This window comes from Microtus pennsylvanicus, chromosome 5 (assembly GCF_037038515.1).
Source record: "Microtus pennsylvanicus isolate mMicPen1 chromosome 5, mMicPen1.hap1, whole genome shotgun sequence".
In the NCBI taxonomy this organism is placed as follows: domain Eukaryota; kingdom Metazoa; phylum Chordata; class Mammalia; order Rodentia; family Cricetidae; genus Microtus; species Microtus pennsylvanicus.
The window spans coordinates 114,163,867-114,186,714 of record NC_134583.1 but is presented as its reverse complement, the minus strand read 5'-3'; the positions used below and the strand labels follow the sequence as shown (position 1 = coordinate 114,186,714).

At 42.5% G+C, this 22,848-nt stretch overlaps 1 protein-coding gene across 3 annotated transcripts in view; it reads left to right on the top strand.

Moving 5' to 3' along the window:
* Pank1 (pantothenate kinase 1) overlaps positions 1–22,362 on the top strand; it is a 60,608-nt gene extending 38,246 nt beyond the window's left edge. For 2 of the 3 annotated variants that reach the window (XM_075973886.1, XM_075973888.1), the window contains exons 3-7: positions 7,682–7,935; positions 11,906–12,082; positions 12,591–12,714; positions 19,512–19,637; positions 20,935–22,362. In XM_075973886.1, the coding sequence (XP_075830001.1) occupies positions 7,682–7,935; positions 11,906–12,082; positions 12,591–12,714; positions 19,512–19,637; positions 20,935–20,994 (741 nt within the window). In that variant the 3' untranslated portion in view covers positions 20,995–22,362. The remainder of the gene's footprint in view (positions 1–7,681; positions 7,936–11,905; positions 12,083–12,590; positions 12,715–19,511; positions 19,638–20,934) is intronic. The other variant, XM_075973887.1, reaches the window with a different exon arrangement.
* The last annotated feature ends 486 nt before the right edge of the window (positions 22,363–22,848 follow it).

Sequence of the window (22,848 nt, the reverse complement as noted above, 5' to 3'; positions counted from 1 at the left end):
CTTGCACTGTGTGAAGAAGCAAAGGCTTGCAGGCCTTGAAGAGGCTTTTGTATAGCAATGCCTGCTGGGTAAGATCTGGTCTTGGACTCCATTTTAATTCAGAAGGAGAGCTGACTTTGTGTGGAAATGAGATAAGTTTCTTAAGCGTTCCAGTACACGCTATCGTTTCTGTGCACTGGAGAGCCTGACGTGAACCAAGATGACCTGATAGATTTATGCAACCTCTGTCATATCTCCATCCATCCTCAGGGTTTGCTCCTGTCCTAGGAGAAAGACTTACTCAATCTGTGTTGGCCATGAGCAAGTGTGTTTCCTAAGGTTCTGAACTGAGAAAGGTCGTCTCATCCTTGAGGCAGTTGCTTGAAGCCTAATGACTAGACCAGGGGAGGGAGCATTTACTAAATGGAGTGTTTACTAAGTTCTTTGGTGTACTTCTTTATTTACTCTTCACTCTGTGGGGGGGGGCTCCCAAATAAATACACGGAGGCTTATTATTTACTTATAAATGCCCGGCCTTATCTTGGCTTGTTTCTAGCCAGCTTTTCATATCTTAAATTATCCTGTCTGCCTTTTCCCTCTGGGCTTTTCTTTCTTACTTCTATAAGTCTTACTTTCCTCCTTACTCTGAGCCTGGCTGTGTGACTGGCCCCTGACGTCCTTCTCTTGCTCCTCCTCCTTTCTTTCTGAAATTCTCCTTCTATTTATTCTGTCTGCTTGCCGGCCCCACCTATCCTTTCTCCTGCCTTGCTATTTGGCCATTTAGTTCTTTACCAGACCATCAGTGTTTTAGACAAAGAATCACAGCTTCACAGAGTTAAACAAAGGCAGCGTAAACAAAAGCAACACACCTTTACATCACTAAACAAATGTTCCACAGCATAAAAAACGTAGCACACCTTAAATAAAATAATATTGACCAAACTGTTTCCATCCGTATTGGACTAACAGCTGTCTTCTGTTTCCATGATAAGTCTTGGTCAACGTTAAGACAGAATTGAGAAAGATTTCTTCCCATGATTGAATAGATGATGTTCTTTTCTCCAAAGCTTGTGAGGATGGATAGGCTTCTCCTGTCTTCTTCCTGTGTAGCCATTCATCTACTCAACACATGGTTTATCGTGCCCCTCTGTGTGCTACACATCTCCTGACTACCTTGTGGTCAGTGATCAGATAAGCAAGTGAATGTGCAATGTATTAAATATATAGATGTTTTGTATGTTTAATACATATTTTATATGTTTAATATACATTAAAATGTGTGTGTGTGTATCATGAAGGAGAAATAGACGCAAAGGAGGGGTCCAAGATGTGATGAGATAACATTGAAGCAAAAACCTTAAGAAGTAATAAATACCAGGCTGTATAGATATTTTAGGCAAATGGATTAGTAAGTGTTAATGCACATATGTGTCCAGAGTCCCAGCTCCTGGGTGTTGTACAATAGAAAGCTGAAGACTTAGGAACGAAGGGTCACTATATAAGCTAGGACAAGTGTTCTCAACCTAGTAGAGACCCCCACAGGGGTCACATGTCAGATATCCTGCATATCAGATATTTACGTTATGATTCATAACAGTGGAAAAATTACAGTTATGAAGTAGCAACAAAATAATTTTATGGTTGGGGGTCACCACAACATGAGGAATTGGACTAAACGGTCTCAGCATTAGGAAAGTTGAGAACCACTGTTTGAGGGGCTACATGGATGTCTTTATCAGTTAATCCTGTTAATCCTTGCTATTCCAATCACACACTCTAGGCAGCACACAACCAACTGTAACTCCAGATCTAGATCCAACATTCTTCTGTCCACATACACACACACACGCACGAACACACAGATACATACAGAAAAAAACTAAGAAAAGAATATATGCTACTCTCTGCATTAAACAGTTTGTCCAAGAACAAATCACATGTGTGTAAAATGATGGTGTTGTGTAGAATCGCTGCTTTTGGAGTGTCAGAACTCTTTGAGTTATCAGACCCAAGCAGACGATCTTCAGCAAACTCTGAATAGTTTGCACTTGTTAGGTGTGAGAACTGCATCCCAGATGTATATAGCAAATGCACTTAGATTTTTAGGAAGTGTTAGTTGTTCTTTCTTTCATTTAGAATAACCAGAAAAGGCTGTAACTGATGAGATAGTCTTTAAATTAGATTCTTCTCTAGGATATTTTTGATTGAACAAGGCTCTATTTCAATTTTATTCTGTTTCATAGAGTCTCTTCTTTTAATTTCAGTTTAAAAACTTTAATTTTTACCTCTGTTTTTATGTGTATGGGTGTTTTGCCTATACATATGTCTGTATATCAGTGTCTGTGGAGGCCAGAAGAAAGTCAGATCCTCTGGGACTTAAGTTATAGACAGTTGTGAGCCGCCGTGTGGGTGCTGGGCATCAAACTTAGGTCCTCTGCAGGAAGAGCCAGTGCTTTTAACCACGAACCATTCCTCCAGCCCCTATTGATTTTTTTTTTTTTATTTAACATTTAGAATCATGGTCCTAACAAAGCTTCTTACTTGAGACAGGATCTTACGGTGTAGCTCTAACTCCTAATCCTCCTGCCTCTGCCTCCCAGGTGCTGGGATTGCAGCACGCATCAATATTCCTGACTTCAAGTCAATTCATGATTGGTGTATAATTGTTTCCTAAATTAATGATGTAGCAAGCTGGAGTGCAAAGCCTAGCCTAATATTAAATGGGGACCAGTGAGATAGCTCAGTGGTAAAGATGCTTGCCAGCAAGCCTGGTAGCCTGAGTTCAGTCTGCAGAACCCTGATGGTAGCAGAAGAGGACCAACTTTTGTAAGTTATCCTTTGATCTCCACACACACTGTGACACACCGCCCCATAAATAAATCAGATTAATGTTACGTGGTATGTGTCACTGGTAAGCCAATGAAGAATTCCACTGTGTAACCATGATCACGTGATAAATCCTGGCTATTCATAACAACACAAAACAATGTAGATTACAGATAGCTTTGTAATAGGATGCTTTATCTGCTAATTTTAATATTTCATGCTCTGCCATACTTCATACTTTACTTAACTTCAACAAGAGTATTAATAATGCAACATTCTCCTCCCCCTCTCCCCTCCCCCAGAGACAGGGTTTCTCTGTAAGTGCGAGGCCAGCCTGGTCTACTGAGCAAGTTCTAGGACAGCCAGACAAACCCTCTCCTGGAAAAACAGACAAACAAACAAAAAACAAAAACATAACAATAACAACAAAAAGATATTCTTTTAATTTTTGTCTTAAAAAGAATCTGCAGATCTCTGCTTTGAATAGGCTGTGACGACAGTCTGGTTGAGTGAGGTCAGGGAAAGGATGCTTTCCTCATGCGGGTTTCAGTGTTAAGACTTCCAGGAGGTCTGCGGAGGTTCCTCAGCAGGGCAGAGTGCTTACTGTGCAAACACAAGGTACTGAATTCAGCTCCTCGGCACCTATATGAGAAAACCAGCTGTGGCTGCACATGCCTGTGACCCCAGACCTGGGTGGGAGGGAGTGTCAGAGGCAGGAGGATTGCTGAGGATGACTGGCTCTCTCTGCATTGAAGTTAGGTTAGGATTTTGGTCAGAATGAATTATCCCATTAGAAGTGGTAAATCCTATAAACCAAGGCTTTTGTTCCCAGAGCTGATCGTTGCACTACACCTTGCTTACTGTGCTATGTACAAACTTCTGGAATCTTAATGGTGTGATTGCTGCCTCCAATAGTTCAAATTTGTCATCATTCAAGGCCCATTTAAGATCAGAATTAGAACAGAGACAGTTCTGTGCTGCATCCCAGTGTTTATTCAATAGCGTATGTGGCAGAGGTCCCAAAGATGAAATTGGTTAGGAATATTATGCTGGCTTAGTTTGTGTAAGTTCAGTCTATGCTGTTTGCACAGTGATGAAATTGCCAAGCAATACGTTTCTCAGAATATATCCTTGTAATTAAGCTGTAGGTGACTGATTAGTCAGCTTTTGGTTACTCTAATAAAATGTCTCAGGCAATCTAGTTTTATAAAGAAAGCTGTAGTTGGTTCACGTCTGTAAGTCCAGCACTTCTGAAGTGAGGCAGGAAGTTTAGGAATTCAAGATCAACATCATCCTCTCCCTCTCTCTCTCTCTCTCTCTCTCTCTCTCTCTCTCTCTCTCTCTCTCTCTCTCTCTCTCTCTTCAAGACAGGATTTTTCTGAAGCTCTGATTATTCTGGAACTCACTCTGGCCAGTAGATCAGACTGGCCTTGAACTCAGAAATCCACTTGCATCTGCCTCCCAAGTTCTGGGATTGAAGGTGTGTGCCACCACTACCTGGCTAGATTCTCTCTTAAAGGAAGAAAAAAGGGGATTATTAGTTTTGAACCTTGAACTTTTTTATAGATAGGATCTGCTTTTAGTAGTGGACTGGTTTCCACTACTTCAACCTTCCCAAGGCCACCATACCAGACTTTAAAAGTCCAACAGAATGGTGACTTGGGTGAGAGTGGATGCTCTTGGCAAGAGAGACTCAGAAAACTCAGTCAGCTTCCAGTTTCCAGAGAAGACATACACTCTAGGGCAGGATGTACCATGGAGCGCCACTTGGGGTAAAGTTCATCAACCCATCACCCTCTGGGAATCATGTTCTGAATACATGGATTCTTGAGGAAAACAAACAAAAACAAAAACAAAAAAAAACAGAATCTAAACCATATGTAAATGTGCTAATAAAGAATAAAACACAGTTGCGTTTTCTTGGCTTACAATGTGCAAAATAAAAAATAGCTAGTTAGTTGCCAATGTATAGGCATCAAAAGATGCAGGCTACATTTCCCCTTGGCTGAAGGTGACTACAGAGTGAGCAGACTGTCTTGTTGACACAGCCCTCAGCAGTCTGTTGCCTTTAGCCAGTCCATGGCTTGTTTTGTTTTCTGACCCTCCCTTATGGTGTCTTTGTGTAAGAAAACTCTGGCCCGTGGAAAGCTTTTCTCCATAGCTGGAATCCGAAGGATAGGTTTTAAACTTTTCTCAAAGTAAATTCAGGTGTACAGACAAACTGAGTTTCAGATTTCCTGTTTGGAGACTCATTCGCTTCTGGGAACTTCTTCCTATTTAGGGTCTACTTCCTAAGGGCTCAACAAAAGTGACCTTTTTGCTTCCCTTTGTTTGGGGGCTTTAATGACCTTCGGCTCAAAGAACCTCTTTTTTTTCTGAAAAGATGTATAGGAGAGATGTGTGCTTCCTCCTCGCGAGGTATTTGGGAAAACCATTTTAAAGGGAAAGGTGACATAACAGTGTTTCAGATCAAAGTTGTATGTATGTGTTTAGTTCACTTATCTTGGACACGGAGGTGGTAGTTTCAGGGTATCCAGATAGACAGATTGCCTGTGTCCATATTTATGATGTTGGCTCTGGGAGTGGCTGTCAATATTGTTGATGAACCTGTGACTAATATTTAAGCAGCTTAGCCTATGTTTTCAAGATAGGCTGATGAAATCGCCACTTTTCAACCTGGGGTGACCCAGGAAGTGACAGCTTTCCTTGTTCATTTACTGAGTGTTTATTAAACAGTGATTGAGGGTAGCTTTTTGCATGGTACCAAGGCACTTCTGAAGTACAAGACAGCCTATGGCCAGAGCTGCCGGTTTAAGTCTATGGAACCACGGCAGACAGAGGACATAACATGTGCCCCCTGTGCCCCACTATAGGACAGTTCTATACCCATAGCATTGCCCTCTTAGAATGTAAATCATGTGCATCTCATTTAAAAGTTTCACTTGATAAGAACAATGTTTGGGGGAACATGTATGGGATGCATTTGCTGTGGGGCAGTTAGAATGCTTTTTCCCATGTGTCAAGGAGACTTTGATTACCGCGCTGGCGACCTTGTCTAATCCTGCAGCGCAGGCAGGCCTAGGATTCCATCCACGTGTTGAATAGCAAATTCAGGTGAGTGACAGGAAGTCAAGTTTCCTTGTAGCTGCTGCCTTATGTGTATGTATACATGTTCTTGTCTGTGTGTGAGATGTGTGGGTGGGATATTGCGTGTGCTATTGCTCTTCACCTTCTTTTCTGAGGCCAGGTCTCTTGCTGAACCTGGAGCTTACAGACTTAGCAAGGCTATCCAGCCAGCAAGCTCCAGGGATCCTCCTGTCTCTACCTCCCGAGAGCTAGGATTAGAGGTTTGAAGCCAGAATGCCTAGGTCTTTAACATGAGTTCTGGGGATCCCAAACTCTGGTCCTTTACTGCCCCAACCATCTCCCTAGATCTAGCATTCCATTACATTTAGCAGAATATCAAAGTCTATCTAGCACTTGTGTAGAATTTTTTTCCGCAGGCCCCATAAATAGTAGTGGCAAATACGATGAAAATAGAATCACTGTGAGCTGTTTGCTCGGTGCTAGTGTGTCACTTGAGGAAATCTACCTAGCTTCTTATTGTAACCGCTGAATAAGGCTAATAGTCCCCGAGAAAATGATCACCAACTTGGACCTGAGACAGTGTTAATAGGAATTAAACTTTTGAGGACATAGAGCAGCCACTAGCTGCTCAGACCACCTACAGCCAGATCTATTCTTGCGTCTCCTCCGTCCCTGAAAGAAGTGGAGGGGGTTTGTCTCTTCTTATCCACCTCCCTCCCCGTAGTGTCCCACATCTGACTTGCCTCTGGCTGGCCTGCTTCCTCTCCAAAGTATCTTCCTTTCCGATTTCATACCACATATAATTCAGCACTTTTTTTTTTCTAAATCCCCAACAAGGGGAGGTTTTACCTCATAGAATTCTGAAAGGACACTCCTGGGCCACCCTAGCTAGTGAGCCCTTTGTGTGTGGGGAGTGCCATGCAGATAGCGTGTGACTGTCGTAATCTTCACAGCAGCACTGAGAAGCTAGATAACTCACCCAGATCCTCTCAGTTAAGCAAACTTTAGACCTGGAGTCCAAAGCCAGGGCCATCTGCTCCAGAGCCAAGTGTGGGAAGAGACTTCATGGGTTCCAGGGGGTTTTGCTACATCCATCATAACCAGGCCTTTTGGACCCATGTTCTGTCAAGCATGTGTAGGATTCTTATTAGCTCCTCAATATTCTAATTCACTAACTTCTCTTGGCTGCCCTAACAATTTACCACAGATTTGGTGGTTTACAATGACAGACAGTTCTTCCATCAAGGTTCTTGAGATCAGTGGCTCTCAATACAGTTCTGTACAGGCCTTGGGAGATTACACAGCTTGCCTTTCCTGGTGCCTGTTCGCTGCCGGCATCCCATAGACCATGGTGCCCCGCTCAGATCTCTGCTTTCTTCTCCCAAAGGCTTAATCCTCTGGGCTCTTCACACCTTTCCTGGATGTGTCTCCTGTCGTTGGAATTAGGATCCATCTAGATGACCTACAGCAATTGTTCAAGTTCACATCTGCAAAGATCTGCTTTCCAAAATCAGACCGCACTCACAGGTTCTGAGAGCTAAGAAGAGCTCTCGTATTCAGGCCACCCATCACATAATCTAATGGGTGCTTTCCCAAGAAACAGGCAGGCTCTTGTTCTCGTAGCACAGCTGTCTTCCTGGCAGTGCGTGTTCGTCCACGCAGTTTCCTAACTACGGATCTGAGAGTATCTCTTTACGTTGAACTTGAATCTTCCCAACAGCACACACCTCCTACGCTCCTCCCAACACAGTCTGTGGCATGTAACAGGGTTCTTTCTGTTTTCTTGCAGATTGCGGACCTGCAGCTGCACAAACTGGACGAACTGGACTGTTTGATTCAGGGCCTGCTTTACGTTGACTCGGTCGGCTTCAATGGCAAGCCGGAATGTTACTATTTTGAGAACCCCACAAATCCCGAGTTGTGTCAAAAGAAGCCATACTGCCTTGATAACCCATACCCCATGTTGCTGGTTAACATGGGCTCAGGTGTCAGCATTTTAGCGGTGTACTCCAAGGACAACTACAAGAGAGTTACTGGGACCAGGTAAACCTGCTCTCGAGTAGGAGAGCCTCTCTCTGCTTAAACTATGCCTATTTCCTGATGAGTAGTATATCGTAAAAGATTTTTTTTTTTTTACATCGAATATGTTTTTAAAAGAAATATGTTAGGCTCCTATACTAACAAAAAGGGAGTTTTATTGGGTATCTCTTTTAGTTTGGTTTTGGATACAGGATCTTAACTTGTAGTTAAGACTATCCTGGAGCTTCGTGTGTAAGCCCAGGCTAGTCTCAGACTCAAAATCCTGCCTCTGTCTCCTGAGTGCTGGGAATTTAGGCATGAGCCACCGTGGCCAGTTTATGGGATGAGGCATTAGAGGAGTAGAACATGATTCATGTAAAGGTTAATATCAAGGTCTTTGTCTACTGGAGGTCATGCTCCAGTTGTAGAAGGAGGGTGGCACACATTAGTTTGTCAGCCGGTAGGTGTACTAAGTGCCACCAATAGGACCTCCAGGACTGCAAGCCCAGTAAGACAGGAGTGGGGGCTGGGATGGTCTGAGATGCTTCAGAGAAACTTCCTTTGGGGACCTTCTTGGTGTCAAGTCAGGAAAGATAGCTTGACATAGTATATCATCACAACCAGTAAAGAGATGTACAAGGAATGGTTTCTCCTTCTTTTGCGTAAGCGAGAAGTGACTAATCAGCGTAACTTAAAGGAATTTCGGAATGTAGGGCCCAGGAACACAACCACAACCCAAGGTGACTGGAATCCTTGGAGGATTTTTTCTTCTTCTATGTACTCTAAGACCCATGAAGGGCAAACGGGCTCAGTTTCCAGTTACTGGAGAAATCAACATGGCAAAAGGCCCCGTTGTTAAGAGTCATTAAGAAAGCCCACTAAGAGCAAAATTAAGCTGACTTGGGATGAAGCATTGCTTCAGCTTGTTAGACCGCAAACCCCATCTTCTAAAGGAACTAAAAAGGATGAGTACCACATGGAGTGTGCTTAGGATATGGTGTCGAAACCATTGTTCATGGCAGATGAACGTGGCACATTACTTGTCTGGGCCTTGGGGTCCTCATTTCTGCCATGAAGGGTGTTGTAATTGCTTTTTTGGGAAGGAGACATTTCCAGGACTGAAAACTCTGCAGCACTCTCAGGGATTAAGGAATGCCCTTCACGATCCCCCAGCCTCCATCTCCCAAGTGCTGGCATTACAGGTGTGTGCCACCACCTCCAGCTCAGAAGTCTCTCTTGTTGTATGTTAGAAAACGTCAGATGTAAACACTTAGGACCAGTGGTGAGAATTAGCACGTGGACACACTTTGGGGACCATAGGTATTAAAGCAAGCTCTCTACCACTGAGCTACCTCAGTGGGGACCATTGATGTAAGCAAATGGTGTAAACGTTAAAATTTTGTTGCTTCTCTTATAAACCGAGAGTTTAACTCCAGATTTTTGTTACTGTTTTGTTTTTTCTTATATAAGGCTTTCCCCTGTAAGCATTTTGTTGTTGTTGCTTTGGTGGATTTCATTTTGATTTTGTTTTTTTCTCTGAGACAGTGTCTCACTATGCAGCCAAAACTGGCCTTGAGTTTTCCACCAAGTACTGGGATCATAGATGTCCATGCCTTTGTGTGGGTTTGTGTGTGTGTGTGTGTGTGTGTGTGTGTGTGTGTGCATGCACACATGTGTGTGCTGGTACAAATACATGACAAGGTTTCTCAATGACCCTTGGAAGCTTACCAGTTCTAGATGGCCAGATGTGCTGGCCAGTGAGCATCTTAGATCCATCCTCCATACTCACACCCCAGGCTTGGGGAGCCACCTCCCCAGCTCCAGCAATAAGTGTAAGAATCATGTCATTTTGTGATATCCATTTTCTTCTGCATGTTTTAGATGGATGGCTTTTGTACACTTTCACTATTTTCGAGATTGGGCACAATCATTTTTCCCCTTAGTGACACAAGTCCAATTCTCAGTATGAAAATTAGTACTTTACAGGCAGTGTTACAGTGTATGGTCTGTTGTAAGAAGAAAGTAACTGTGGAACTTAACGTGGAAGGAGCAGTGCATCTCCCTGATGCTTCAGGAATCTACACGTATGTCTCTCCCCAGGCATTGCTCCCAGGCTTACCAATTCAATTACTAAATGAGGAACTGAAGATTTCTTCTCACTCTGATGAATAATAGTATCCAGTGCCTTTTTCTATCTAGATATTTTGTCTCTGATATACTGAGGATTTTTCTGCATGTCTTTCAAAGCAGACAGATGTATCTGCTCGTGAGCAAGGAAATTTCTTGACCAAATAAGAAGGTTGAGGGAAATGACAAGGGCTGGAGACTCTCGGTTCTTCTGTGACCTTGTGTTCTTTTCTCACGCCAGCTGTACAGATGCATGCCTGCTTTCCCATCCAGCCTTCTATCTGGAATCACTACCATTTTCTGGCCATACCCCATTTCTGGTTATACCAGCACATCCGTTGATGAGTTACCTTCTTTCTAAGTCAGCCAGTTTCTTGAGTTGCCTACACCCAGAGCTGGTGGTTGAATGCCTTGATCAAGGTGGATGCCTAATGTTCAAAGAAAGATTAGCAGGGACAAAACTGTCAAAGCTAAAAATGTGAGCAAACAAGAAAATGTAGACGGCCCAGAACCCCTCAAGGGTTCTCGTTAAAAGCATCTGTGTAGGGTTTGCTGTACAGATGGAGGTAGACTTTCTTTTTGTGTGTGTGCTTGTTTGTTCCCTTGGGATGCCACACCCATCACTTGGGTAGTTTTGGTGGTGCACAGCGAGGCCTACATGACCCTTGAAAAAGAACTCTTGGGTTTCATTTTGTTTTTCTTAGAATCACAGTCTGAGACTATGACACAATTTTTTTTTAATCAAGGCAACACTAAAACACATAGTTTTTTTTAGTCGGTCTATAATCTGGTGTCTTCTTGGTAGAAGTTATTGATGATCAATTTAATTTTGCCATACATTTTCTTCTTTAATCTCAACTTAATTTTTCTCCCTTAGAATTAAAAACTTGTATCAAATGCAAGTTGTTTTTTCCAGAATCAGTGGCTCTTGAAGCTTCAGAACCAATTGAGATGAGCAGCCAGCTCTTCTCTGTTTATCGTCAGAGAGAGAAGCCTTTGCCAGCAGTTGAGAACTAAAGTTCCCTTTTCTTCCATGACTTCACTAATAGTAGTTATTTCCTTGAGTTGGGTGTCAAGACACCAGGAAGCTTTGATATGATATATAATTAATTTTACGCTCAGCTACCATAATGTGTTGCTAAGTTTGGCAACAAGGTCTATTTTGGAGCCATAACCTCTAAAACAATGGAAAACTTTCAAAACATACTTCAAGCATTTTGTGACCTTTGTCGCTCTTACTGGTAAGTGGTAATTAGAAAATCAGCAATACCCTTTTCCAAAGCCTAACAGTATTAGATAGTTTTACTCTCAAGGTTTCTGAGGTAGGATGAGATGATTACTGTAGAGAAGCAGGGTCAGGGAAGACAGCCCTCAGGGAGCATGTTGGGACAGCCATCCTGGAGACTGGCTCTATAGTTGTGAACTATGTACACACCATTTCTTTCCCTGTGTGTTTGCTTTTAGCTGCCTATGGTGCTCTAACACCAGCCATTTCTGGTTACATGCTGCTTTCAGATGACCCAAACTGGACATACCATGATGTGACCCCTCTCATAGGCTAGTAGCTAGCTGAAGGTCTCACAACAGAAATCAGTGAGAGTCTTTTTCAATTTTAATTCTCAAATTTAGGGGCGAGTTTTCCTTGATGTTCGATCTTAGCCGCTGCCCGCTTTCCTTATCCAGTCTACCCTCAAGTTCTGTTCTAACTCCAGCACTTTAATTTAGAGGCCTCTCTGCTCTCCAACAAAGTGCTTCTTCGCTTGTCCGCATTTTCCTGAACCCGTATGAATAGTCTTGATGTAGCTGGGGACTTGGATGGGCATGTCACGAAGCAAACATTAAAAAATCCAACCTTATTGTCCTTCAGTCTTGGAGGCGGGACATTCCTAGGCCTGTGTTGCTTGCTGACTGGTTGTGAGACCTTTGAAGAAGCTCTGGAGATGGCAGCTAAAGGCGACAGCACCAATGTTGATAAGCTGGTGAAGGACATTTACGGAGGAGACTATGAACGATTTGGCCTTCAAGGATCTGCTGTAGCATCAAGGTAGAGACGAAGTGGCTAGGAGCCGTAGAGAATCTACCACACAAGGCAGCCTCTCCACCCTGGCCATTCATCTAGTTTTCTCTTTAAAAAAAATAAATAAATAAATGCCGGTGTACCAGCCTGGCGCAAATCTTGTCATGTCAGACTGCAGACCCGATCTCCTGTCCTTACCGAAGCACTGAGATAGTTACCACCTGTGCTTAAAATAAGGCAACTTTGAAAGAAGGTTCTGGAAAACTGCCAGTTTCCCCTGTTCCGTGCTTGTCCGGATATCTAGACGCATGGCGAGTTTCTTCCCCATTTATAGTCATACTACTTTGTCCCTCGGTAAGAAGGGGGCAGCCAGCCATTCACAGTGCAATACTGACTGCTTATAAACCGTGATAGCAAAGTCAGGTCATGTGAGTTTGGGCAGGATTATTCGTACTGCCTCCCAGAGTGCCTTGGTGGAAGCCTGGGTCCTGCCTGGGGATGACTTTGAATTCTCTCCCTGATATCTCCAACATAGCTTTGGCAACATGATGAGTAAAGAAAAGAGAGAGTCCATCAGCAAGGAGGACCTCGCCCGCGCCACGCTGGTCACCATCACCAACAACATCGGCTCCATTGCTCGGATGTGTGCACTGAACGAGGTAAGGCGTTGACCCCAAGGAAGTTGGGGACCATCTCACGCATTGTCTCTGGCAATGTGATAACTGTTGTCATTCTTCTGAAACTCTCCCTAGAGAACAGGAGAGGGGTGTAGTGACGGGGGAGAAGATAATAGGATTTACTTTTTTAAATAGACACCCTGTGGAAGTGTATCAGAGTTCCAATCCACGGTTCAGTCGTTCTAACTATTGATTGCCGCGTGCCACTGAAGCGCGAGGCACGCCCTGGGCATGTGTAGCTGATCCAACATAAAACACTCCCGCCTGCAGCCCTTGAGATTCTCTCTGCTTTCAGCTTCTTTACAGTGTTGCCTTGTGGCATGGAGTTCAAGCAGCATTGTACAGGGCTATCAAAGCAGAGAGAGCTTGCTACAGTTGAGGGCCCCAGGCACAAGAAGCAGGTAGAGCTGAGGACAGACAAAGCTTTATTAACAAGTTTTGAAAAATTAAATTCTACTGAGAAAAAAAAAAAGAGCAGAACCCCTGTCTGAGAAAGAAGATTTGAACAGTAGAACAGCTCTCTCCTTGAAGTGTATTAGGAAGACAAGAAAAAGAAGTCGGGCATGAAACAAGTAATAGGAGAAATATATAAGAGCCACAACCTGTATATAAAATAAATAAATAAATCTTTTCTTTAAAAAAAAAAATGGAAGTGGGATAGGTCTGGAGAGGTGACTCAGCGGTTAAGAGCACTGACTGTCCTTCCAGAGGTCCTGGCATAAAGTCGTACATGCAGATAGATCACTTGTGTCTATAAAATAAATAAATTTAAAAAAAAGCAACACCAACAGCAGGTCAGTAGTGGGGTTTTGAAATATGGAAGTTTTAATAGAAATATGACATGCATGCAAAAGTCAGTTTAAAGTGCCTCAGAACTATCACACCCATGCACACACAGACACACTACCTAGATCAATACATGAAACTTCACAGATACTTCATAACCTTTTTGAGGGACTGGAGAGATGGCTCAGTGGCAAAGAGCACATGCTGCTATTGCAGAGGACTCGAATTTAGGTTCCAGCACTGCCCGTAACTGCAACTCTAGGGCATCTGGAGAGACCCCGCCATGATGAGCTACAGAAGTGCTTGTTTGGTTGGTTGCTTGGTTGCTTTTGTTTTCTTTTAATGCTGATCCCGGCTTTGAGACCCCTCCTTTCACAACACTGAGTAGATTATATCGCTGTCCCCTGGAGAGCAGTCAGCCTTTGCTGGAGGTCCCTGGTCCACACGGGCTTAGATGGGAGGCTGGTGATCAGGTCCCAGAGACATGCCTTATCAAAGTCCACTGCAATGAAGAGATTCATTGGAAACAAGGGTTTCTCGAGCTTTAACCTTTCCAGCATGTTTTTCTAAGTAGCCAAACAAGCTGGAAGACTAACGTGTGGGTAGGCTGGCTGTGTTCACGGCTCTCAAAGGTCAGTTGCATAGTGTCCGCCTTTGCCCCACAGAGCAGCTGTGCCCTTTGCCCTGCTTTCCTGAGTTACCTTCTGCCCTGCAGTCTGCTGGAGTGAGCCAGGTTTTTTCACAGATATCACAATCCCTTTGGGAGAGGCCAGCCGCCTTTCTTTTCTCACATGCGCACATGTTATTTGCTGGCGTGAGCAGCTACTTTGGATGTTTCCTCTGCAGTTCAACGGATGGAGTGACTGACTCACTGCCCCCTTACATCAAGAGGCTGCTGAGCTCCTGGAGGCTCTCTGGACAGCTCGGGGATTAGCAGTGTCAGATTTCCCCGGGAGAGCAGAAGCCAAGGTCTTCGGCCTTGCGTTGTTCTCTGCAGTTGTAGCTGTGTGCATCTTTCATATAGCGGGGCACCACATTTCCTGAATCTGAGCTGCTTTTCTGTTAGGGTAATGAAATGCTCTCCTTACAACTTCTTTTTTAAGTTTGAAAATTGATTTTATTGTTTTCAATGATGTGTATGTGTGCACGTCAGTGGTATACATGTGAGTCAGATGCCCCCATTGTTCAGAGGCCGTGGATCCCCTGGGGCCAGGGTTACAGGCTGTTGTGAGTTATCTGATGTGGGTTCAGGGGATCAAACTCAGGCGTTCTGGAAGTGTATCACTTGCTAACCCTTACCCACTGAGCCATCTCTCCAGCCCCCTCCCAACTTCAAGCTTTATTTACCTTTTCATTAGCATATATCCATTCGTAATGACATTTCATACATATGCACAGTATGTTCTGGTTGTATTTGCCTCTCTTCCTCTTTCTTGTCCCCTCTTCCACTGGCACTGATCCCCTTCCTCTTCCCAAGTGACCCCTAGTCTCCCTTTCTACTCCCCACTCCTTTCACCAGTGATTTCCATTAGGGTTTTTTGTTTTGTTTTGTTTTGTTTGTTTTTAACAGGAGCATTGGTGAAGGTGTGTTTATAAGAGCAATAAAGGCGATATTGGTCCATCCTCTGTATTGTTGGAGCCTTAGAGGGAGAATTATAGATGCCTCTCTTGTGGCTGCATACTCAGCAGTATTTATCCTCAGCACTCTGACCAGTTATGAGTGTATGCAAAAAAAGCTCCTGTGACTAAAGCTGATCTCAACACTGATCCATGGGTGCAGATAGCTCTTTAGGAGGTAATTTGATAGGCATGTCATGTCCTTTTAGCAAGAACAATAACTTCCCAACTAGGGCCTGTTGACCTCCCAGGTGCAGGTTGTGATTGGAAGTGTGGTACCAGATGTGAACTTCCTCCTCTGTTCCACTCTGAAAGCAGTAGGTCGCCCCCATGATGGGCTCACGAGGTTGTACCTGTGGGCATATCTTGCTTGGACAGTCGGTATTGTTACACACAAGGTCCACCCCTGCTAGCTAAGGGTGCTGATGTCATTCCTCTCCCGGCAGCCTGCGTAGCACCTTTTATTTCCAACAGGTAATGCAGAGTCCCAAAGAAAGGCAGTCAGGGAAGTAAGTCCATTTCTACACTCACCTCCCCTTGAACCTCACTAGGGAGGTTTTCAGCTTTGGTTTGTCTTTCTTCTATGTTTTATACGGTATGAGATAAATATGGCTTTCAAAGATATTAACCTCTAAAGAACATTCTCTCTTTTTAAAAATGTATTTGTATGTGTATGAGTGAGTGTCTTGCCTACATTTGATTCTGTGCACTCCACTGAGGCTAGAAGTGGGCATTGGATACCCTAGGTCTGGAGTTGCAGACAGCTGTGAACTGATGTGTGGGTCTTGGGAATTGAACCCAGATCTTCTGGAGAATCAGCTGAGGAATCATCAGAAACTCTACCGTCCACCCTCGACATACTATTCTGCATTCTGCTTTGTTGGTTTGGGTTTTTACTGTGAAAGTTTCTAGACCTGTATGAAGGATCAAGGATAAAGGACTCCCGCATGTCCATCAGTTCATACTGAGCAGTTTCCAAGATTTTGCCACATATGCCTCGTCTGTCTCTTTTCTTGCTTCTTCCTTTTTTCTATTTGTTTATTATGTATACAGTGCTCTGCCTGCATGTATCCCTGCAGGCCAGAAGAGGTCACCAAATCTCATTACAGATGTTTGTGAGCCACCATGTGGTTGCTGGGAATTGAACTCAGGACCTTTGGAAGAACAGGTAGAGCTCTTAACCACTGAGCCATCTCTCTAGACCCTTGTTTCTCCTTTTTCTACTACTCTTTTTAGCTTAAACATCAGAAATTTAATTCCGCCATTATCAGTCTACACAAATGCATCTCTGAAATATGCCTCTCACTGTTTTTTTTACATAGAATGTCTTGAGATTGCTATATTCATATTTCATCACTTGTAATAGCTGTCTATTACTCTACATGCTATTAAAGATTTGATCACTATCCTAGAAATACTTAGGGTATTTTTTTAGCCTTTTGCTTTATCAAAAATCCTGCAGTATATACATATATATGTTTTATATATGTAGGTATTATTAACATGCTTGCTTATACAACATAAAATTTTGTATAAATATCAATATATCTGTAAGATAATTTTTTAGTTGGGCATGGGAGCCCACACCTTTAATACCAGAATTCAAGAGGCAGAAAGAAACGAGATCTTTGTGAGTTTGAGACCAGCCAGGTCTTCATAGTAAGACCTGTCTCAAACAAAGTAAATTAATTAAACAAAGTAACTTAATCAATTAAATTAAAAAGATAAATTTCTGAATCAATGGGTATGTTGATTATAATTTTGACAGACATTATAAAACTCCTTCCATAAGCATAGTTCTAATTTATATAAATTTCTAAGAGGACTGTTAACCTTTGTAAAAAAATTTTAATCTAATAGAAAAAAAATTGTACCTTAATGTAAGTGGTTATGTAATATATGAACATACGTAAATATTCGTATATTTAATCATTATTGTGTTTTCCCCTTTTTAAAGTTTCATAAATTACATGTATGTGTGTGTTTCAGTGTGTGTCTATGTGTAGAGGTGCAAACATACTCTGGTCCATGTTAGGACAACTCATGGCATTAAATTCAAGTGATCAGGCTTTACCCACTGAGCCATCTTGTTAGCCCAGTAATTCTTTTGTGCACATGTGAATAGTTTAAGAATAGACTATTCACCCATTGTGTATTGGATAGTTGGTCCTGCTTTCTTGTTGGTTTTCAGGAACTCTATTAATTAACAAATCATTTCATTTGATATGTACTGAAGATAACTTTTCAAGTAAACAAATCAATTTTACTGGACTCTGAGTCTTCTCAATTATGTGTGTGTTCGGGGCTGGAGAGATGGCTCAGTGGTTAAGAGCAGTGTCTGCTCTTCCAGAGGTCCTGAGTTCAATTCCCGGCAACCACATGGTGGCTCACAACCATCTGTAATGAGGTCTGGTGCCCTCTTCTGGCCTGCAGACGTACACGCAGACAGAATATTGTATGCATAATAAATAAATATTTTTTTAAAAAATTATGTGTGTGTTTGCATCTGTCCGTGTAGATATGTGTGCATGAGTGCAGGTGGTTGCAGAAGTCAGAACCTTTGGATGCCCTGGAGCTGGAGTTATAGGCAGTTAGGGATTGCCTTGTGTATGTACTAGGAACCAAAATCCAGTCCTCTGCAAGAGCAGCATACACCCTTACCTGCTGAGCTCTCTCTAACCTTACGTTGCTCTTAAGAAGAGCCTGCTTATATTTTCCTTAGTCACCTCTCATTTTCCTTCTTTGTCAAACAATTGTAATTTTGACCTACCTGGCCTTTATTTGAAATATGAAATGCTTGTCAGAATTTAGTACTGACTTTACTCCATCTGTCTTCCGTAGGGTGATAAAAGAATTCTGTTTGTGCCCCCTAAATTTAAATTCCTCTTTGATGTGTTCTTTCTTTATCTTGAGTGTTTGTAGTCTGGTTAGGTTTTGGCTCCAGACTTCATTTCTAACGGAAAGATACTGAAAGTACCTCTGAGTCTTTACCCATGGAATATTTCTTTCTTTTTTTTTTTTTTTTAAATATTTTATTTATTTATTATGTATACAATATTCTGTTTGTGTGTATGCCTGCAGGCCAGAAGAGGGCACCAGACCTCATTACAGATGGTTGTGAGCCACCATGTGGTTGCTGGGAATTGAACTCAGGACCTTTGGAAGAGCAGGCAATGCTCTTAACCTCTGAGCCATCTCTCCAGCCCGTCCCCCATGGAATATTTCCAGTGACTAATGTCTTCATGAACATACACTGTTAAAACTTGAGACATTTCAAAGATGATGCTCCTGGACCTTAATCACTCCTGGTAGACAGAGCAGAAAATAACTGTCCAAGCCTTTCGTGCCTTTGATCAGAAATACCTCAGGGAAGACGGGAAGAGCTGCAGGCGTGGGAGTCTTGGGAGATCTGAAGCCTGTCTGCATGCACAGAATGAGAGGAGTGTTTATCAGAGTGGGTTCGGAATGAAAGCCTACATCCATGCTGTGTCTTTTTGTTACCGTATTTTAACCCTTCTGTTGCTCAAACAAGATATTTTACTCTTGAGGGCTGAGATGGATATTGTTTCTTTATAATATCCCAAACTTAGCAGATGAACAAATCTCACTGCAGCCATTCTTTTCATTTGTAAGTTAACTGAATTAGTATTTTATACTTGGAGTTTGGGGATGGGGGCACTGAGGGACAAATTTAACCTCAATGCCATGCTGTAAACTGAAGATGTATCCCACCTAATGCAGCCTAGCATAGTAACTATAAAACAATAACCAACTACATGTTCATTATCATCTCTGCTCTATGCCCATGCCCTAGTTTGCGCTCTATTGCTATGATAAAGTTCATGCGGTGGCCATTTGGGGTGGGAAGGATTTTACTGGGCCTTCATTTCCTAATCAAACTCCATCATTGAGGGAAACCAAGTCAGGAACACAAGCAGAGCAAGAACCTGGAGATGAGGCCTGAAGCCAAGACTGAGGAAGAATACTGCTTACTGATGCTGACATGCTCAGCCTAATACAAGCCATATATGACACCACCCATAGTGAGCTGGACCATCAGTCATGAAAATGCCCCCCCCCCCAGGCTTGCCTACAGGCCAGTCTGATGGAGGCATCTCGGTTGAGGTTCCTCTTCCCAGCTGATTCTAGTTTGTGTCACGTTAACCAAAAAGCCAGCATAGCCCAACCAGAATTTGACCCTTCTGTTCTGTGGGGTGCTCTGTTGGTTTAACTTTGACTTGGGAAATGCTGAAATAGTTCAATCCAAGCATTGACTGAGAGGGCTCATATACAACCATGCACAGAACATTGAGTCCTTATTAAATGCTATCTTAAGCCATGGTTTAATTGTTTTCGTGTGTTTTTTTTTCTTCCAGAATATTGACAAAGTTGTATTTGTTGGGAACTTTCTCAGAATCAATATGGTCTCGATGAAGCTGCTAGCATATGCCATGGACTTTTGGTCTAAGGGACAACTGAAAGCACTGTTTTTGGAACATGAGGTAGGTCAGGCTCACGGGGACTTCATTGTCATACGTGTATTTTGAGTTGCCTAACAATATGAGTCAAATCTGTGTATTTCAAAATGGATCAAGTAGGAAATAGCCTTTTAAACTTTGTGTTTATTACTTTCCCCACCAAAAAAAAAAAAAGAAAAAAGTCGTTTATACAGTGGAAGCTTTATTAGCCAACAGTGGAGATTTGAAGACGGTTCCTGAAATGAAAACAAAATGTCATTTGGAAATGTGAATGATGGGTTATTTTAACTATCGTGGGAAACAGTGTGGACAATTCCTTAGAGAACTAAAAGTAGAGTTAATTGATCCAGCAGCCATACTGCTGTGTAGTATTCCAACACATGTGAAGTCAGTACATTGAAGAGACGGCCCTGTGATTGACGAAGAGACGATTTAACACATGGAAAGTGCTCAGAATCATTTCTAGCTCGTGAGAAAGGCTCAGTAGCCACAATAAAGTTCCTGGCATATCCGTGCCATCTCTAAGGGAACTGCTGAGTCAGGCGAACGAGGAGCTGCGTCTCTAGCCCTCTGGAGACTAGGTAGCTAGTGGACTCAGTATTTGTAAGTCCTGGTTTCCACGCCACTCCTTCACACACTGAAATCCTAACCCCCAAGATGGCGGTGTTGGAAGGTGAGGGCTTGGGGAAGTGTTTCGGATCAGAGGGCTGAGCTTTTTGGAAAGGAATTAGCATCTTTATAAAAGAGGCCCCAGACTGCAATGCCAGTTTGCAGTGACACAGCAGTCTGCAAGGATCCTGGCTTTGACAAACACCTTGATTTTGGACTGCCCCGCCTCCAGAAAGCTAGGAAATGAAGCTCTGTTGTTTATAAGCTGCCTAGTCTTTGGTATTTTGTTGCATTTAGTAGTTCAAATGACTAAAACACGATTTCCTAAAACAGCTGAGTTTCAGAAACCTTCATTTTCATAGAAATATAAGCTTCTATTTTACAGGGAGGCATTGACATCTTATGCTAGATATAGTCCTAAGCACTTTCCTATATTAATATAGATAAATATGCATTCAGATAAATTATAGTTATGTGATCACTCAATCCCTTTTGCAAAGAGATCAGCATTTGTTTTGTGTTGCAGGTCAACTGCATAGCCTCGATCATGCTAAACCCGGGTCCTGTTTCTAACCCATATCCCCAGCTAGGAATTCTGCTTTTAATATGATGCACCTGTAAAGTTAACGGCAACATTCTTAGAATGGTGACAGCAATAGTCCTTGACTAAAGCTCAGAAACAATCCTACAGAAGTTCTCCACTGTTTTCTAGGGTTATTTTGGAGCAGTTGGGGCCCTGTTGGAACTGTTCAAAATGACGGATGCGCAGTAGATGAAGCGGCTTCTGGTGAGGACAGAGGACTGACAGACACTGCCAGAGAAGATGACATCTTCTTGGGACAGAAGCCAAGCCACTGTGGTGGATGAACCTGCTGTATTTGTAAATAACTGAAATTTTTTTTGCTCTTAGGTTTCAAGCTTATGATACAAAAATGGGGAATATAATAATTTTTTTCCGTATACTGTATTTTTTAAAAAAAAATTGTGCAGCGTGGCCAAAGTTACCAATTTCATGCATTAACTTTGAAAAGTTGTGTGATGTTTAAGAGGGGCCTGAACTGAAAGCGCTGTCCATTTTTCTTCTGGGGTTTACTGATCAGTGTGGTAATTTTAACTTCGTTTAGTAATTACTCTAGGAGATTCTACCTTTACTTATATTTTTTTCATGACGTTTCATGATTTGCTCTTGGTTTCAAATGAAACTACGAATCTGGCATGTTGCACTGTGAACACTTTGTTTACTCTCTCGCTCTCTTTTTATTCTTTCTGTTTCAGTGTCTTAGGACAAAAAGAAGTCCTTCCGTTTTTTTTTGTTTTTTTTTTGTCCCCTGTGATCTCCCTCTAATCTATACGCTTTCCTTGTTGTAATTGCTCGTGTCAATCAAGGTGCTGACCAACTCGACACAAAGTTAGACACATAATCTAAAGTCCTAAAGCTGTGGCCACAGTGAGAAGACTTTAAAGGGAAGGGTGGATGAAAGTGGCAGACACTGAACATGATATGCAATTTCGTCTTTGTCTCCTTACCCCTCATAACTACAACGTTTCGTTGGATTTACTCTACACTACATTGAAGTGGTCCGTCATCAGACATCCCCATTCACGGATGGCGTATGAATGGCACCAGTTTGGAGGGGCTCCCATAGCTCATCTGGTCACGCTAGATTTAGGGAGGTGGTGAGTTGGGGGTGTCAGAAATGAGTGTTTTGTTCGTGATTTTACCTAGGAGCCCTGTAACAAGAAGACAGCATGAGGAATAATGTTAAAGGTTTTTTTTTTTAATTTTTGTTTTAGTATTTAAACCGAGATTTGTACTTTATTTCATTTCTAAAACTTAAATATAATTTATGATACTCACATATGCAGACATTTCCTTCTGAAAGATTTTCATTAAGATAGATGGTGGGTCACTTTCAAATGAGGGTGTTGTACACACAGTGTCACACAAGATCTGACCGTCTTCTGGATTGAGGGTACCCTTGCAAGGGCTTTTGAAAGGCCTTGTTACTCCTTGGTCAGTCTTCACCTTTCTACCTTATGAAGCGCCACCTTTCATTTCCATATCCTCGAGTCTTGAAGAAGTTGATGCTAATGGAAGAATTCACTTGTCTGGTTTAAATAAAGCCCGTTTCTGTTGGGATGTTTTTAGTGTATATGTTATTTTCATTTCTTCTACCTCGTCTTTATATTTATCTGCTGTATATGTAAAGTAACTATATGTTGTTGTTGTTGTTGCTGTTGCTGCTGCTGCTGTTTTCTTTCTGCTGCATAGCTCATACCATGAGGCTTTCCCACAAGTGTGGTAAGGTCCAGACTGGGTCTTCAGCTGTAGCCCTAGGCCTGTGTAGGGGTTGCTTAATATTTAGCTTTATTGCTCTTAGATTATTGACTGCTGAATGCCAAAGTACCACTGTGATATTTGGTGATTCTGAACCACTTTCAGGTTTATCTCATTGCATCTACATTATGTCAGCTTCTACTTAGCTGTCAAACAGTCAACTACAGTGTTCTTGAAAAAGACGCCGTCTCTGTATTATCTATCCTAGTGCCTTTCGATGGTCTCCCCTCCCTTCTTTAGTCTTTCAGGGGACAGCAGACCTGAGACCTGAAGGTCGTGGTTCTGCCA